Source organism: Diutina rugosa (genome assembly GCF_008704595.1).
Source record: "Diutina rugosa strain CBS 613 chromosome Unknown scaffold56_size80469, whole genome shotgun sequence".
Classification (NCBI taxonomy): domain Eukaryota; kingdom Fungi; phylum Ascomycota; class Pichiomycetes; order Serinales; family Debaryomycetaceae; genus Diutina; species Diutina rugosa.
Genome location: NW_022995158.1, coordinates 20,355 through 38,178, shown reverse-complemented (window position 1 = coordinate 38,178; position 17,824 = coordinate 20,355). Strand labels below are relative to the sequence as shown.

General features: G+C 48.9%; 9 protein-coding genes across 9 annotated transcripts; 6 read left to right on the top strand and 3 right to left on the bottom strand. All coding sequences in view use genetic code 12, as the record gives it.

Annotated features, from left to right (window-relative positions):
- Positions 1 to 317: 317 nt before the first annotated feature.
- On the top strand, positions 318 to 2,615 carry MET6 (5-methyltetrahydropteroyltriglutamate-homocysteine S-methyltransferase; the record flags this gene model as incomplete). Its single annotated transcript, XM_034156515.1, has 1 exon — positions 318 to 2,615. The coding sequence occupies one exon, from the start codon at positions 318 to 320 to the stop codon at positions 2,613 to 2,615; it is 2,298 nt and encodes a 765-aa protein (XP_034011485.1).
- A 1,909-nt stretch (positions 2,616 to 4,524) lies between these two features.
- Positions 4,525 to 6,021, bottom strand: DIURU_003720 (uncharacterized protein; the record flags this gene model as incomplete). Its single annotated transcript, XM_034156514.1, has 1 exon — positions 4,525 to 6,021. One exon carries the CDS (start codon positions 6,019 to 6,021, stop codon positions 4,525 to 4,527), a length of 1,497 nt encoding a protein of 498 aa, XP_034011484.1.
- Positions 6,022 to 6,393: 372 nt separating this feature from the next.
- Positions 6,394 to 7,212, top strand: DIURU_003719 (uncharacterized protein; the record flags this gene model as incomplete). The annotated part of the gene is made up of 1 exon (XM_034156512.1): positions 6,394 to 7,212. One exon carries the CDS (start codon positions 6,394 to 6,396, stop codon positions 7,210 to 7,212), a length of 819 nt encoding a protein of 272 aa, XP_034011483.1.
- Positions 7,213 to 7,679: 467 nt separating this feature from the next.
- On the bottom strand, positions 7,680 to 8,399 carry DIURU_003718 (uncharacterized protein; the record flags this gene model as incomplete). The annotated part of the gene is made up of 1 exon (XM_034156511.1): positions 7,680 to 8,399. The coding sequence occupies one exon, from the start codon at positions 8,397 to 8,399 to the stop codon at positions 7,680 to 7,682; it is 720 nt and encodes a 239-aa protein (XP_034011482.1).
- Positions 8,400 to 8,888: 489 nt separating this feature from the next.
- On the top strand, positions 8,889 to 9,899 carry DIURU_003717 (NADPH:quinone reductase; the record flags this gene model as incomplete). The annotated part of the gene is made up of 1 exon (XM_034156510.1): positions 8,889 to 9,899. The coding sequence occupies one exon, from the start codon at positions 8,889 to 8,891 to the stop codon at positions 9,897 to 9,899; it is 1,011 nt and encodes a 336-aa protein (XP_034011481.1).
- A 947-nt stretch (positions 9,900 to 10,846) lies between these two features.
- Positions 10,847 to 11,800, top strand: DIURU_003716 (uncharacterized protein; the record flags this gene model as incomplete). The annotated part of the gene is made up of 1 exon (XM_034156509.1): positions 10,847 to 11,800. One exon carries the CDS (start codon positions 10,847 to 10,849, stop codon positions 11,798 to 11,800), a length of 954 nt encoding a protein of 317 aa, XP_034011480.1.
- Positions 11,801 to 13,938: 2,138 nt separating this feature from the next.
- DBP5 (ATP-dependent RNA helicase) lies at positions 13,939 to 15,462 on the top strand (the record flags this gene model as incomplete). Its single annotated transcript, XM_034156508.1, has 1 exon — positions 13,939 to 15,462. One exon carries the CDS (start codon positions 13,939 to 13,941, stop codon positions 15,460 to 15,462), a length of 1,524 nt encoding a protein of 507 aa, XP_034011479.1.
- A 360-nt stretch (positions 15,463 to 15,822) lies between these two features.
- On the bottom strand, positions 15,823 to 16,587 carry DIURU_003714 (Sec63 complex subunit; the record flags this gene model as incomplete). Its single annotated transcript, XM_034156507.1, has 1 exon — positions 15,823 to 16,587. The coding sequence occupies one exon, from the start codon at positions 16,585 to 16,587 to the stop codon at positions 15,823 to 15,825; it is 765 nt and encodes a 254-aa protein (XP_034011478.1).
- Positions 16,588 to 16,957: 370 nt separating this feature from the next.
- DIURU_003713 (uncharacterized protein) lies at positions 16,958 to 17,677 on the top strand (the record flags this gene model as incomplete). The annotated part of the gene is made up of 1 exon (XM_034156506.1): positions 16,958 to 17,677. One exon carries the CDS (start codon positions 16,958 to 16,960, stop codon positions 17,675 to 17,677), a length of 720 nt encoding a protein of 239 aa, XP_034011477.1.
- Positions 17,678 to 17,824: the final 147 nt, after the last annotated feature.

The following is a 17,824-nucleotide window of genomic DNA, read 5'->3' as shown; positions in this document are numbered from 1 at the left end:
GGAAAGGGCTCGCAATCAAGTGAAAAAATGAACAAACATCGACTTTTAACACTAATAGCCATAGCTAGCCGTAGCTAAACATCATCGTAGGTTTCAGTGGTAATGTAGTTGGCTACGTTGGTGAGTCACATGGTGCATGGTATGGGGCACATGGCCGGGGGTGTGCGGAACCGGGGATCGAGAAAGCCCACGCCTGCACATAGTCTAAGCTTCCCCCGGCCAGAAAATTTTCCACCACGATATAAATATCCGTCGGGGGAGCCACGTTTTGGTTTTTTCTTTCTCTACACTCAATTGACTAACAAATCTACACCACCATGGTTAAGTCGGCTGTTTTGGGTTTCCCCCGTATTGGCGGGCAAAGAGAATTGAAGAAGGTCACCGAAGCCTACTGGGGCGGCAAGGCCTCCGTCGACGAGTTGTTGGCCAAGGGTAAGGAGATCAGAGAACACAACTGGAAGTTGCAACAGGCTGCCGGTGTCGACATCATCCCCTCCAACGACTTCTCCTACTACGACCAAGTGTTGGACTTGTCGTTGTTGTTCAACGCCATCCCCGAAAGATACACCAAGTACAACTTGGCTCCCATCGATGTCCTTTTCGCCATGGGCCGGGGTTTGCAACGTAAGGCCACCGACACCACCGAGGCCGTCGACGTCACCGCGTTGGAAATGGTGAAGTGGTTCGACTCCAACTACCACTACGTCAGACCCACTTTCTCCCACTCCACCGAGTTCAAGTTGAACACCGCTGCTGGTGTCAAGCCCGTCGACGAATTCAACGAAGCTAAGGCGTTGGGCATCCACACCAGACCCGTCATCGTTGGTCCCGTGTCCTACTTGTACTTGGGTAAGGCCGACAAGGACTCGCTCGACTTGGACCCCTTGTCGTTGTTGGACAAGTTGTTGCCCGTCTACAAGCAATTGTTGCAACAATTGAAGCAAGCCGGTGCCACTGAAGTGCAATTGGACGAACCGGTGTTGGTGTTGGACTTGGACGAAAAGACCCAGGCCGCGTTCAAGAAGGCCTACGACGCCTTGCAAGGCGACGACGTCCCCCAAATCACCTTGGCCACCTACTTCGGCACCGTCGTCCCCAACTTGGCCGCGATCAAGGACTTGCCCGTCGCTGGTTTCCACTTTGACTTTGTCAGAAACCCCGAACAATTGGACCAAGTCGCCGACGTCGCCAAGGGTAAGACCTTGTCCGTGGGTGTTGTCGATGGTCGTAACATCTGGAAGACCGACTTGGCCAAGGCCTCGGAACTCGTCAAGAAGGCTCAAGCCGTCAACGACAACGTCGTCGTTGCCACCTCGTCGTCGTTGTTGCACACCCCCGTCGACTTGGCCTCGGAAACTAAGCTCGACGCCGAAATCAAGGACTGGTTCTCGTTCGCCACCCAAAAGTTGGACGAAGTCGTCGTCATCGCCAAGAACGTGTCCGGTGAAGACGTGTCGCAACAATTGGCCGCCAACGCCGCCTCGATCAAGCTGAGACAATCGTCGCTGATCACCACCGACCCTAAGGTGCAAGAACGTTTGGCTTCGATCAACGAGTCGTTGTCGACCCGTAAGGCCCCCTTCCCCGAAAGAGACGCCGCCCAAAAGGCCAAGTACAACTTGCCCTTGTTGCCCACCACCACCATTGGTTCGTTCCCTCAAACTAAGGACATCAGAATCAACAGACAAAAGTTCGCCAAGGGCACTTTGTCGGCTGAAGACTACGATGCCTTCATCAAGAAGGAAATCGACCAAGTGGTCAAGTTCCAAGAGGAAGTCGGCTTGGACGTGTTGGTCCACGGTGAACCCGAAAGAAACGACATGGTGCAATACTTTGGTGAACAATTGACCGGTTACGCCTTCACCACCAACGGGTGGGTGCAATCGTACGGTTCGAGATACGTCAGACCCCCCATCATCGTCGGTGACATCCTGAGACCCAAGGCGATGACCGTCAAGGAGTCGGTGTACGCTCAATCGATCACCTCGAAGCCGATGAAGGGTATGTTGACTGGTCCTGTCACCTGTCTCAGATGGTCGTTCCCCAGAGACGACGTCTCGGGTAAGGTGCAAGCCTTGCAATTGGGTCTTGCCCTTAGAGACGAAGTCCAAGACTTGGAAGCCGCCGGTATCACCGTCATCCAGGTCGACGAACCCGCCATCAGAGAAGGTTTGCCCTTGAGAGCGGGTAAGGAACGTTCCGACTACTTGAACTGGGCCGCCCAGTCGTTCAGAGTCGCCACCTCGGGTGTGGAAAACTCCACTCAAATCCACTCGCACTTCTGCTACTCGGACTTGGACCCCAACCACATCAAGGCCCTCGACGCCGACGTGGTCTCGATCGAGTTCTCGAAGAAGGACGACCCCAACTACATCCAGGAGTTCTCCAACTACCCCAACCACATCGGTCTCGGGTTGTTCGACATCCACTCGCCCCGTATTCCTTCGGAAGAAGAATTCATCAAGCGCATTGGTGAAATCTTGCAAGTGTACCCCGTGCAAAAGTTCTGGGTCAACCCCGACTGTGGGTTGAAGACCAGAGGCTGGCCCGAAGTCAAGGAGTCGTTGACCAACATGGTCAACGCCGCCAAGCACTTCAGAGCTAAGCAGGCTTAAAGGTGCAAACTTTGAAAATGTGTTGCTGGTTAACATTTATTCAACTATAATGTTACGAAATTTTTGATGATAATGATTGATGACTGTTTAAATAGCTTTGTTTATAATGGTTATAGGGGTTGATGATTTCAACATCGGTTAATTATAAAGAAAAAAATAACAAATTGTAAAACCAACTTTCCAGCCTAACCGCTCGAGAAACCATTGCCTCGTATGGTGGAGATGGAGATCGCTGGTGGTTACATTTCGGAGGGGGGTGGTCATATCTCAGGGATTGGTTACATTTCAAGATTCAGGAACAAAAAACGTTATTTCCAAAAGCTGGAGTTTGAGTTAGGCTAGAAGTGAATAGTTTCAAGTTTAAACAGACTCAAGTCAACGGATTCTGAAAACGAAATGTATGGCGATGCAGGGAATAACCGTCGGCTGTCAATGCACGTAATTTATGTTTGTGTTGTGTCTATTGTGGCCACATGATATCCCCATATGAGTTCACAGAATAAGGTAACGTACATGTCGACAGAGCACGGCACAACTCAAGTGTACGTTGTTTGTACGCGGAACGAGCACTTTCCTTGGCTTTGAGTCCTTGGTTACCACTTTTTGCCCAACTGTTTCCACGTCCTCGTTGCGTGTGGCGGCAACGCGCTTGTTAGTCATGAGTAGCTCAACCTCATGCTAGTAACACTGGATTGCCTGTATTCAATGCTTCAACATATTGTTTTTTGAATTCGATCGTAGTTCTCATTAAATAATAATGATAGGTCTCACTTAAATCTCGATTTCGTACTGCATATAGTGAAGTATATCTCCGACAACAAAACTCCCTGAAAATTGGTCCCATTGCGAAAATGCCGACGTCGAGGGTAGCCGCGACTTCTACGATGCCAACGAGCCCTCACTCGAGGAGTTAGCCCCTCTGAAGGTGGTGATACACTCCCATTCAGGCGCTTAAATCCTTTAAAAAAACTTAAAAAGTGTGACCGCAAACACCCCCACCTCGCACCATTCTCCCTCACTATTCTCTCGACCCAGCCAAGCTGGACCATAGGTGTGCTAACAAATGTTACTCAGAAAAGTGCAACGAACAACATATATTGACGACACCCAATGGCATTCGAAAAAGTATAACTGTTCCACCCAGTAGTCTAACTCAAAAACGAAACTTTTTTTTTAGCATAAAATTGAATTTCGGCTTTTGGAAGTTTCAGGTATCAAGTTTGACTAAACTCGCCACGGCGATTACGATGAAACTAATCTTAATGATCCAGGACGAAAACTCGTGAAGCTAGGGAGACTCTTCAAACATGCCTCGTCTACAGTTGTGTGCACAGTTAGACGAGGGATCGTTGCTTGTCAATGCATGATGAAATTGAATACATATTCTCGCTTAAAGTGGAAGAAGTACTCGCGCATCGGGGTCACTGTCACAACCAATTGCAACCGACCAGGAACCTAGCTTAGATGTATTATTAGTTTTTGAACCAGCAATGCCCAGACACGATGATTTTACCGTCGGTTATGTCAGTGGTCAGTGGAGTGTAGCAACAAACCCACATTCACAATAAAAACAACCAAAATGAATGAAGTTGGCGTGTTTGTCAAAGTTTAACTGCTTATTGTAGTTAACGAATTCAATTAAGTGGGGACTGATGACAGCTTTTACAAGCTAACATCGAGAACAGTGGCTCCACGTCTTTGTTCTTCCTTCTTCTTGCGGCAGACTTGAGCCAGGTGTCTCGGCTTGTGGCAATAAGCACAAACCGTAACGGTGGCATTCACTTTGTGTTGAAGATAAAGGTGTTCCTCAAGGACTTGTATCAAGGTATGATACTGGTTTCGAAACTTTCATATCAACTATTAGAACTTCATTCTTGTAAAACAAGTCATGCTGAATCATGGCGGAAAGTCATTCACCGATGTCACGAAGGATCCATTGGAGCCCCTTGAACGACCTCACAATCAAATTAAATCTTTCCACACACTTGGGGTCCGACAGGGTAAAGTCGTCAAAACTGATACTCTTAATCAAATCGCCGCTGGTAAGCCTCACCCGGCCGTCGCTGGAAGGGGTAGCGTTGACATCGCCAGTGTCGAAGAATTTCAACACCACCGCAGATCGCATCATCCACGACATGGCGGCCATAAGTATGGCGACGTGGGTGTCGATCTCGGGTTGGGTTTCGTCGATTGGTTCACACATCCACCACATCTTCCCCGCCGAGTACACCGAGGCCATCACCACGCCGGCGACGTCAAACGTGCCCACTTTAGCATTTAACGTACGCAGCCACTTCAGCCGTCGGTTTATCGGCTTGAAATCGATGCCGTAGTCCGGTGTTTGCGCCACGTAGAGCATCACCCGCTGCACCATCCGCTGGAGAAGGAGATGCGGGTAGTCCTTGAATAACGATAATTTCGTCACCACTTCGTCGATGTCGTGGCGACTGCTTTTGGCGAGCTCGGCCAACGCGCCGAGCCTCTCTGTCATCCACTTCTTACCCTTAGCAATCTCGTCGGCAGTCATATTCTCACACAATTTGCGCTTATCATCGAAGCGGGACCAGTTGAAATTGGCCGGTAGGGGAGCCTCAAGCCGAGATCCCACCGAGGGATCGACGCCGAACTCGCCAATGAAATTAGACACTCGCGTGCGGTCACTAAGATGGATGACGCCATCGCTAGGGTAGGTGAAATCAATGCTCATAAACTGTTTCGGGCGTCCGTACTCGCCCACGTCAAAGCCCTGCTTCTTCAATTGGTCGACAAACCAAGTATAGCTGGCACTGTCTTTAGCAGCTACAAATAGCTGAGTGCCGTGAATGCCCACAATCAACTTGGTAGCACCCTGGCTGTAATAGATAAACACTCCCGTAGCGGCGTCAGTTGTTTCAAGACCAATTTTGTCAAGGTATCTGGCGAAATACTCGTACCAGAGGCGTTCGGACTGAGCCAAGCCAAAGATGGCTTTATTGACTCTGACAAGAGCTACCGGCCCAGTTTCCACCACCTCAGGGCGCAAAGGGCTAATAAAGTCGTTATAGTAAGCATAGTCGCTATAGTAAACATACAATTCAGCGTCAATATCAGGGTGTTTCAACCCGTCCTCAATCTCCAAATGGTGGATGTGAAACTGGTGGTCGACCGCGTAGCTGAGGACAAACCGCATCATGTTTCTGTCAAACAAGGGGAACGGAGTGTTGTCTATCGTCAGTCGAGGCTGAGTTCCTGGTTCGATGGTGATCCGGTACCGCTCTTCGCCGTTGGGCTTGGGTTCGCCTTGACAGCACAACCTCGCCGTCAAACTAAGCTTTCTGCGACCTTCAGCGGTGGCGGGGTCGACCGTTCCGACGTTGGTAAGTACATTATACTTTTCAAGCGCCGCCTGCTCCCGCTTCATCATCATTTGGTGGTGGTAGTCACGGTGAAGGGGAGTGCGATGCGACGGTGTCTACCGAGATTAGAGGTGGATTGTGGGGTCAATAATGTATCTAAGATGATGGCTTAGTGACTAAATTAAGCAATTGAGAGATGCTTGAGGCTTGTATATCCTCAATTGGGTTACCAGAAAGTTTACTCGTCAAAGACAATGATTGTCACACTACTTCGACAGGTAGAGACTGAAAAATCCAAGTGTTCGGCAGTCTAAGTGATATTAGTTGTAGAAGAAACCAATTTTACTAGTGGTAACTTCCTGAATTGGCCTTAGGCATGGTTTCCTCTCTGCTCTTGTTAGCACCATTTTGCTGGCGCGCGCCTTGTACTAACCCCCGGGCCTATGGCGACACTCACCCAGAAACAGGTGCGGTTAATCAGCGGGCTGGCGACCGAGTACGTTGCCAATTATGACCGGGTGGTGGAGAACTACCTTGACCTACGCCGGGACATTTTTGAAGTGTATTTGGCCCGCCAGCGTGGCGATAGTGTCGACGATGACCGCGTCGACACCCTACGGCAACGCCTCGAATTGAGCCGACGAGAGTTCACCGCCCACATCCAGGGGCTTATCAGCTTGATTGAGTACCATGAACACTTGAAAGAGACCGAGGAAAACGGGCTAAACCCGGATTTGGTCGGGTACCAACAACGGATCAAAGAACAGCACCAGGCGATTGAAAAGCAACAGCAGGAAGTGGAACGACAGATTACCGAGATTAATGAAGTGCACAAACCTTTACTTGATAAGCTCCAGACCTACGTGACTTATTTTGACCCCAAACAGAAAGGACAACTTCCGAAATGGATCGGCGAGCGGCTTAAACTTACGCGTGAAGAGGTATTGCTGCTATTTGACGAAGAGCCTCGCATCCAGCAACTCGCGGGTGAATTGCTTGACCGCAGCGAGCTGAAGGAGTCGAGAGGAGCCATCAGTTACGACCAGATTCTCCGAAAAGAACACAAATCCGGCACGTATTATTACGATACCCGGAAGCACGCCAAAGCGGCTAACATCAACGACATTTCCGAAGCCGCCATCGCCGAGGCCGAGAAGGAAATCCTCCGTCTAGACGACGAGACTGCCGCCCAGCGGGACCTGTGGAAGGCCAACGCCCACCGCCTTCTCCAGCTTGAAGGCGCCTTGCAAAACAATAATTAACCCTTATAGATAATGGCATAATCAAACAAATCACAACAACCCAACCTAGATGTGAGATTAACATCTTAATTGAAGACGGTAATCATTTGAAGAGTAAGTATATCGAGTCTGAAACATGAACTATTCATTAAGCGTTTCAGTATGAGAACCTTTCCATCAAGTATAATTTCAAATTCGCCATATTTTTCAACCCTAGTCAAACATGGCTGGTGATGCTCATGGGGTTCCATCCTGCACATAACCGCACACTCTAGTATATAAATCTTCCTCATCTCAAATTTTTCAATACCCCCAACTTCCATTACTCACAGTGTAAGTAACATGATGAGACACATTATCATTTTTAAACAGTTATCCCTGTCTTAATAGATTATGTCGAGAATATTTCGAATCTGAAAACTAACCATCCAGACTGATTATACCCTATTTGTGTGATATCTAAGATCTTTGTAGTATTCATTAGGTCATTACTTGCGGCGGATGTTATCGTGAAGCGGTTCGATTTTGAGTCGTTTGGATAGCCCCACCCGAACCTTGGCGGTGTTTGTTTGTTGGCATAAGCTGGCGAGCAGCCCCTGCTTCGGGATCTTGTACCGTCGCTCCCCCATCTTTGGTTGAGGCAAGACTTTAACAGGTTCTCCTACCGGTTCCTCTCTAACTGGTTCCTCTCTAACTGGTTCCTCCCTCACTGGTTCTTCTCTTACCAGTTCTTCCCTTACGAGTTCTTCCCTTAACGGCTCTTCCCTTATTGGTTCTTCTCGTATTGGTTCCTCTCGTATTAGTTCTGCTTTCTTTGTTACAGTTGGAGGGGATCCCATACACGAGGTCATCAAGGTACTGATGGAGGGGACACTAGCAAGCAGCACTTGGCTAGACGCGTCACTGACTTCGTAACCTTCCACTTGGAAACTAGGCTGGGGACCAAGATCTCCCGGGATCGACACCCTAGGAGTAGTCTCCATTGACGATATTGGAATGATTTCCCGGTCGTTTGGTATAGGCTTTGGTAGGAATGGCTCTCGCTTTATTATCGGTATAGGTTCAGCGTCTTCCTCTGAGCACGACACGTGAGTCAACGTTGGCGACTTGGTAAAGTCCTCGTCTTCAGTCTCGTCGTCGTCGTCATATTCCAGGTCAATTTCGATGATTATCGGTCGTCGTAGGGCATTCTCCGAGGGCATCACCATCCTCCCCTAGCGCTATAGCTGCCAGTCAACAAAACGCGACTCGCGTCCTGTTGCGACAAAGGCCTAGCTTTAGTGATAGGAAATAAGGAAATAGTCAGCTAAGGCAACTTAGGTTCCATCTGATTTCTTGTGATACTATGAGCCAATGATTTGTGTACCACACTTTGGTTGTGTTGTTGATTTCTCCACCACAGTTCGTTATCAATACTTACTCCCCCCTTGGTATTCACTCCCATCCCCTAGCCAGGCCCCAATTTAAGGCTCCCCCACCGACTAGGTTTTCCTTATGTGGACTATCTCATGGATAGACTAAAGCCATAAGCTCTGATTTGACCACATTTGGGACTAATGCCCTATTTCTTTTTATGGTTTGCCGCTTAACCCCGGATTAACATCCGTGCGCCACAGTTTGCTTACAAATATCCTCACCACTATATATAACGGGAGAGAGACCTACGCCACCCCTCAATCAGGACTCAATTACACCCAATGTCGCTTCAATCCACTACGCAAAGAGTGATCCGCATCACCGCCAACTCTCCCGACTACGACGTCATCGAATACGCCGAGGTCGACACCCCCAAGATCACCAAGCCCAACCAAGTATTGGTGAAAAACAAGTACCTGGGGGTCAATTTCATCGAAGCCTACTTCCGCAGGGGCGACTACCCGGCGCAATTGCCCTACACTCTTGGCAGAGAGGCGCTGGGGGTGGTCATTGGCGTCGGTAAAGATGTCACCAAGTATAAGGTCGGCGATAACGTCGCCTATTTGCAACCGAGCACCTTCGCCCAGTACCTGGTGTTTGATGACGATAAAGTACAAGTGATTAAGCTTAAATCGCAGTTGACTGAGGACGAATGGAAGACTTTTGGCCTGGTGCTCATTCAAGGTTTGACGGCAATTACTTTTGTGGAAGAGGCCCATAAGGTGGAAAAGGACCAGTACGTGCTTGTGTGGGCGGCTGCCGGTGGTGTCGGCCAGATAATTGTCCAATTGCTGAAGCTTAGAGGCGCCAAAGTGATTGCCATTGCTCTGACTGAAGATAAGCTTAAACTCGCTCAATCGCTTGGTGCTGACCATTTGATCAATTCGTCGAAGCAAGATATCGCTGCTGAAGTGAATAAGATCACCAACGGCGCCGGTGTCAACGTGCTGTTTGACTCTGTCGGTAAGGAATCGTTTGAGGTTCTGTTGGCCGCGGTAGCCCGTAAAGGGTCGTTTGTATCTTACGGTAACGCCCTGGGGTTGATTCCGCCTTTCTCCATTAACCGTTTGCTGCAAAAGAACATCAAATTGTCGCGGCCTACGTTGTTTAACTACGTCGCCACCCAGCCGGAATGGGACCACTACCTGAAGCAATTGGTGGAATTGGTCGAAGGCAAGAAGTTGAAGTTTGACATTTCTAAAGTGTACGACTTGGGCGACTACAAGCAGGCCGCTCAGGACTTGGAAGGCCGTAAGACCACCGGTAAAGTCACCTTGAAGATTCCCCAATAAACCTTTTATAGTCAGTTTAATGAATTCCGATATGAAACACCTAGACCACATTTAGTGCCGTTAATCATCGACTACTGTCATCGACTACTGTCATCGTGTTGGTAAAACGTTTTCGTCGTTGGCGCCAGCAACTGCGTTTTGTGGGCCTACGTAGCGTCTACTAGTTTTCCATGTACCGAGAATAAACCCTCGATAAAATATTCCATCCCTTGCCGCCCCGCTTGCGTTTGCTCTCTTACCTGTCTTAGCCAAATTGACCAGCCTTGCCCCGACCGTTTTTTCCAGCGCGGGGACCACAAAGCAGTGCCCTTTGCGACTACCCCAAGCGACTGAACCGTGCGCCTAAACCGTGCGACTAAACAACCGTGCTATTCAACGCCCGGTAGCGATGGTCGTCGATCTTCATCGATAATCTGGCGGGTTTAAAACTCTAATTCGTGACCTAAAAACGCGGGCGGCAGCTGTCAGTCGCTTGGCGGTGGGGGGTGTGCGTGGTGGGGTGCGCCAGATGGCTGGCTGCGGCGGCACCCTGTACTGGTTAGGTGAGCCTTCGAGCCAGAGCCACCAAAACCGTTTGACCACGACAAAAAGTGTACCTTTTCATTAGACCAGTTTAACTGGCAATTTCATGGTAGTTTCCCACCGTGTGCGTAGATGTGTATTGGCAGTTTTCAACCGTATGTTGAGTTTACTAGGTAAACGCACGCGCACGTCATTTACCAGTCGCCAGGGTCCTTCGATCATGTACGTGCCAGCCATGTTCACTAATGGCTAAATTGACAGCCGCCTCGACCCACACCCACCTCAAATAATAACCATTTGCCGAAGGGGGGGATGCACCGCTGCTGCCGGTGGGGGTCCCCCCTAGTATAAAACCAAGCCAGCAGCTGCAATTTCCCACTCTAACCCACTAAATTTACCTACAATCGTTTCTTAATTCTCCGCAAATGCCGTCGTGGAAATGGATGTTTGCCGTGGCCGGGGCGTTGGCTCCGGTGGCTCTCGCCGACCTGAGCGATACCACTGAATTCGTCACCGAGGACGCTACCGTTACCGTCACTGGCGAAGACTACGCGTCCACCAGTACCGTTAAAGTGATTGCCAAAGTGTACGAAACCGAGTACATCTGGACCGATGCCGGCACGTTGACGCTGACGGTGATCACTGGCGCCACTGAGTTTGAGACGGTCACCACCGATGCCACTGACCTGGTGGAAACTGAAAGAGCCACCGTGCTGGCGCTGCCGGAAGTGGCCGAAACCACTACCGCCTCTACTGACGATACTCTCCTCACTTCGGGCTCGTTGTATCTGAACTCGTCGTCGCTGGCGGAGGTGTCGTCGGCGTTTGAACCGCTGGAATTGCCGTTGCTGTCGGAATTGCCCGTGGAAACCGGTGTGACCCTGGAAACCGGGGTTGAGCTGTCGTCGTCGATTGCACCCGAGTCGCTGTCGGAACCCGTGTCGGTGGCTTCGGAAGTGCCTGAAGTTTCGTCGACCTACGCCAACTCCACCGTCCCCGCCACCTCCGATGTGTCTGATGTGCCTTCTACTGGTGTGTCAGAGACCTTGTCGCAAGACGTGTCAGAAACCCTGTCGGAAGTTGCCCCGTCGCTGTTGTCGTTGCCCGTCATCGCCAACTCGCTGGTACCCATCGAAACCCTGTCGTCGTTAGACGTCGACTTGACCTCGCTGGACGTCATCCCCACTTTGGTGTTGCCCACCTCGTCGGTGTACGACAATGCCACCAGCATTGGCGCCGACTGGATCTCTACTCTTTCGCAATCGATCCCCGAAGGCTCCTACGGCGAGCCGTCGACGATCACCTCCACCACCACCTGGCAAGGGGAGCTCGCAGTGTTGCACTTGGTGGTGCTCCCCACCGAGGTGTGTGATTGTTAAGGGGGACATCTTTCTTTCTTTCTTATGTAATATAGTCCCCGAGGGGCACCCATAATGATAAACGATTAATAGACAATGTTTACAAAACTGTAGGATATGTATCACTGTAGAAAATGGGGTAGAGGTTGTTGGAATTGGAGATGGTTGCACACAATGTGGTATTGGCCATTTCAAGGCAGTACATAGTGTCAGTTATTTGCTGCTTGAACAATATGATGGTCTCAAATACGTACTTGAAACCATTTTGTGGTGATAACTTTTGCGTTGTTTAGAGTAGCTTTAGAAGTTGCAACAAACATAGAAGTGACGTGGTTTTAAGCACTAAGCAAGTAGCCTCACCTACCACTCATTAAAACATCTAAGTTATGCGATCAATCTCCAACCGCGCTTTGATCTTGCATCGTCAGGTTTGCATTGTTTACATGCCTTGCCGAGCGATGCCTTGTATGCAGGCCAACTAGTACACGGTGAACATGGTAAGATTTCCACGAATCTACTGCGTCACGGGGTTTCATCAGACAGCGATAAGACATAGCTCATTGTAATCGCAGTAGCCAGTTTAGTCAGATTAGATTCCCAAAAGATCAAATATAGCAAGTCCAAAATTCGGGATTGACAGGTAAAAAAAAAGTTTCGTTTCAAATTTTTGACATTTCGAAAAATGGCACATCTTTTTCGAACGCCATCTGGTGCTGCCGATATATGTTATTCGTTGCACTTTTCTGAGTAACATTTGTTAGCACACTTATGGTCTAGCTTGGCTGGGTTCAGAGAAAAGTGAGGGAGAAGTGTGTGTTTTGGGTCACGCTTTTCAAATAATTTATTTCGAATTGACGCCTAATAGAGGGTGTAGCGCCACTGTTAGAGGGGCTAACTTTACGAGTGAGGACTCGTTGGCATCGTAGAAGTCAGGCCTGCCTTCGACTTTGGAATTTTCGCGGTGGGGGACCACTTTCCTGAGAGTTCGCTATTTAAGATTTGTTTCACTATATGCAGGACATGTGATGGATCACAACGCCCCTGAAGTGGGGGACACGGGGCAAGGAGTAAATGTCAATATTGCTAGATCTAATATTTTCAATGCCACTGTCTTACAAAGGCATTCAAAAGCTCGCTGTTCGTTTGATAATTATGCTGAGCATGAATGAAGTTTAAGAAGAGATTGCGCGATCAATCATGCACATATATTTGAAGGAATATGTGAACTCAGTCGTTCCCTCAATTGACAATATATAACATTCTGTGAGCTTAATCCAAAAGCCACAATTATTTCGATAATGGAGATCATTTTTCATTAGTGGAATGGGCCATCCATCGCTTGTCATGAAAGTGTGGAATTGGTGAACATCAACACATGAGGATGATAACCTATTGCCACCAATCTGATAAAGGAGGATATAAATTCACTGTTTCACGCTAAATTGTGTTAGTAGTAGCGATGGAATGTGTCTGATACCCATCGAGCGACCGCCACAGCTATGGGAAGCCCCCTTGCTGGTAGTTCAAGCCCACAATAGTCATCAATTGACTAATTTGGGTCATATTGTTTCACCTGAGTTAGAACTACGACCTATCTTCTCATAGTCCTTCATCTGATGTTCCTAGACATCGCCATTTGATGATACCCTCTAGATGTCTCACCGTTTTCATCGTGTCAAAATTTCAATTACGGTGATCTGTCACATCTTCCCAATTCTCATTCGTCACATATGTCAACAGACTTTTCTCGGAGAACAATAATTTGGTAATTGCCCTTGGATATTTCATAGTTCTCTACCCTCGTCTATGTTCTGCCGCCTCTCTTGACTCGAACAAGGCTCAATAACGATAGTATGGGAAACCCATCGATGTTACACAATTTTCATCACCAAATCGTAGAGCTTGTAATGATACAATTCTCTCAGGATCAATAACTTTCACGATTGTTCATTCCTTCTCTCCAAATGCATTGTCGTCTCATTCCGACCATCACCCTTCATTTCAATAAATTCTCTTTGGTAAATCAGCAATTTCTCCATGACAACCTTAATTCCCAATTTCCATTGCCTCTCTTGAAACATCCAATTTTGCCGCCTGCGATTGTTGATGTTAGCGCGCGCGCTCTTCTCGCACCGTACACACACACTATTACCACCACCATGAGTGCCAGTGACGACAAGCCGGTATCCCCCGCTCCTGAGGCCGCCGCCGCTGCCACTTCTGCCGACAAGAAGCCGGAGGACCCCAGCGACTTGTTGAAGGACTTGAGCATTGCCTCTGACGCCAACGCCGCCAAGCCCAGTGATGAAAAGACCGCCGACAAGCCCGCCGACGACAAGGTCGATGCGGCCAAACTGGACTCCACTGAAACCAAGGAAGACGCTAAGCCTAAGGCGACTGAAGACTCGTCGCTTATTCGCCTGGAATATGAAGTTAAGGTGAAGCTCGCTGATTTACAAGCCGACCCCAATTCGCCGCTTTACTCGGTCAAACTGTTTGAAGAATTGGGTTTATCCGACGAGTTACTCAAAGGGTTATACGCAATGAAGTTCTCCAAGCCGCTGAAGATCCAGGAAAAGGCGTTGCCGCTCCTTATTAGAGACCCGCCGCAAAACATGATCGGTCAATCCCAGCTGGGTACCGGTAAGACGGCGGCGTTCTCGCTCACGATGTTGACCCGTGTCGACCCGCTGAAGAACTACCCGCAAGCGATCTGTCTTTCGCCCTCGCGTGAATTGGCCCGTCAGACTTACGACGTGGTGACGACAATGGGTAAGTATACCGACACCAAAGTGCAGCTTGTGGTGCCTCAACTGGTGCCCCGAGGCGAGAATGTGCGTTCGCAAATCGTCGTCGGTACTCCGGGGCTTGTCGCCGACTTGATTCAGAGACGTTACCTCGACACTAAACACGTTAAGGTGTTTGTCCTTGATGAAGCCGACAACATGCTCGAAGGCCAAGGTGGGCTTGGCGACCAGCTGATCAAGATCAAGCGCAAGATGCCCAAAGACTGTCAGATTGTCCTCTTCTCGGCGACGTTCCCCGACAAAGTGCGCAAATTTGCTTCGGCCCAGGCCCCCAACGCCAACGAGTTGACCTTACAACAAAACGAGCTCAACGTCAAGGAGATTAAGCAGTTGTGGATGAAGTGTGAGAAGAACGTTAAGGGTAAGACCAAGTACGACGTGTTGGTGGAGTTGTACGGGCTTTTGACCATCGGGTCGCTGATCGTGTTTGTTGAGATGAAAGAAACCGCCGACTTGGTGTTCGCCAAGTTGCGCAACGACGGTCACGCGTGTCTGATCTTGCACTCAAATCTTGAGCACCTGGAGCGTGATCGTTTGATTGACGAATTCAGAGATGGCAAGACAAAGGTGTTGATTACCACTAACGTTTTGGCTCGTGGTATCGATATCCCTACGGTGACGATGGTGGTGAACTACGACATGCCCACCGTCAGGGGTGACGGGCGTACCGCCGACACGCTGACGTACTTGCACCGTGTCGGTCGTACCGGTCGTTTTGGCCGCTTGGGCGTGTCGATCTCGCTTGTTGACAACGCTAACAGTGAGAACGCATTGCACCAAATTGAAAAGGACTTGGATATCACCATGACCCAATTGCCCAACGACGACTGGGACGAGATCGAAACCATCTGTAAGGCCGCCATCAAGGGGAAGTGAGCTAAGACGGACGAGTATGAAAATAATATGGGAGAGTAATCAGAGTTATATATAGTTTAATACCAAAATCAAAGAATGATTGTACTATACTGACATCCTTCAATTTGTAGTCAGCCATGTTTTCAGTAATCAACACAACTCTATTTAGTTCTACTTTGATTTCAGTGATAGTAGTTGTTTTAGGCCTCTCATTTAACAGAATTCAAAATGTATACTTCAGGCTTGTGATGATATGACTTACGGCTTAGAGCATTATCTTGTTCTGGATCCTTTCACTATTGACAACGTGATTGGTAAAGCAAAGTCAGATTCCAAATATCTACGACATCTCTCATCGAGTATGATATCTATTAACGTAAACTAGTCCAAGTCGGCGACGTGAACCTCTTCCACCTTGGGCTTCTCGTCCACCACCTTCTCCGCCTTTTCTTCAACCACCTTAGGCTTCTCCGCCACCTTTTTGGTGACCTTTTCCGCCACTTTTTCCTTCGGCTCGGTCTTCGACTTAACCGGCGACTGCTGGCTCAACTTCTTTTCCAGCTCCGACACGTGGTAGTGCCACAACTCCGACAACTGCTGCTTGCGGTCGTCCATGGCGTATAGTCTCCGTCTCAACGCCTCGTTGAAGCAGATTTCTTGCGCGGTAGGGAAGAATGTTTGCGCCCACCCCTTCTTAAACCCCTCAACGTCCTTAACGATATCTTGTAATTCTAGCTCCTGGAACTTGACCTGGATGCCGTATTGCTGGTGGATATCGTCACCAATGAGCCCTTCCTGGTACAACCGAGTGAATGTCGGCTCAAATTCTTTCAACTTCATCAGTCTTCTCACCGCTTCCACTCCTCGGCGTAAAAGCGCCGCTTTCAACACTTTCTCGTGAGGTTTCTGTTCCTTGGGCACCCCAGGGTTAATGGCTTGCATTTTCATAAAATCATACAATTCGGCGGGACGGTTAGGGCCGAAGAGGGGCTCGAATGCCTGTAACTTTCTCAACCGCTTTTTTCGGTACACCACCAGGAACACGACAAACACCCCGAGAAGAAGACTGACGTAGATGATTGGCGTGAACACTGAGATCTTGGGGATATCCTCCATGGTAGGAGCCTCCTTCTGTTCCTCAGCCATGGCGTATTGTGGAGTCTTTAGTGTGTGGTAGAGTGAGGTGAATGGAAAATACGTGTCTTGAACGCGTTGATTGTGTGCAGGATGTAGCTTGTGACAGTCGAGACTAACAAAGTGAAAAATTAACAAACACGGTGAAATCTTGCTGATGAAAATGATCGATGGAAAGCTGGTACACTGACTGAGTTTTGAGATTTTATTTATGCTTATTATTGGAGGACTGACTGACTTCCATCCACTATCAGAGTCTCCTTCATCATTGCAGTTTCCCTTCCGAGTCTCCTAAGGACATTCAGGTGCTACAAACAGTGGGCCGACAAAGCTTATTTTTAACTATATAAGCGCCGATGGTTGCTTCCATTACCCCCTGATTATGTCTGACTCGGAGCACTCCTCCCAGCTGATCCCTGAAGCTTCCGCCAACAGTCCCTCTCCCACTGAACTTTGCAAGTTAGTCGTTGACTCGCCCAAGTTCCAAGAGGAGATGGCAAAGCTTGCCAATGAAATCGAACGCCAGCAATTGATTCGGGTCGTAAAAGACAACTTTGAGTGTGAAGAAGACCTTGCCAATATGTATCCATGCCCTAAGGACGCGAATATCGTTGACAATTTGCTGCTGTTGTTATTGGCCATCAGCATGCTTCCGGGGATTGGCGCTGACGACGGTCAAAAGTTGTCTCGGGGTATTGCCGAGGTAACGCAAATTGCTGAATTTACCCAGAAGAAGTTGGATAACACGTTGACCGCTGTCCCCGACGCACCGAGTGAGGAGGACAGATTGCAGCTGGCTTATGAAGCCACCGAATTGGTCAGAGCGAAGGGTAAAGAGGGGTTCCACAATACTAAAGAACTATGCCACAGTCTTCGGGGACTCAACCGCCAACAGGTAGAAGTGATCGATGAGATGTTGGCAGGATATGAGCAACGCATGGAGGAATACTTCGAAAAGTTGCATGCTCGTTGCTTGGTTTTGGACATCCCCCGCTCCATCATTGAGAAAGCGGAGTCGCTTGTGGTTGAGGTCTTGGCTGCGGGTCTTCTTCAAGAAGTATCCGACTCTGAATTGGTGGATGAACCTGACTCGTCCACGTGATGGTAAGCTCGTATTCGTTGCTAGTCTATATAGTCGTTATAGTCAATTGTTTATGAGTCTTGACCCTGTGACCGTCTCTCGCCTAAAGATACTACCAAACAACTCTGTAATAGCATTCCGGTACTGGTTGGTGAAGAGTATATTGGT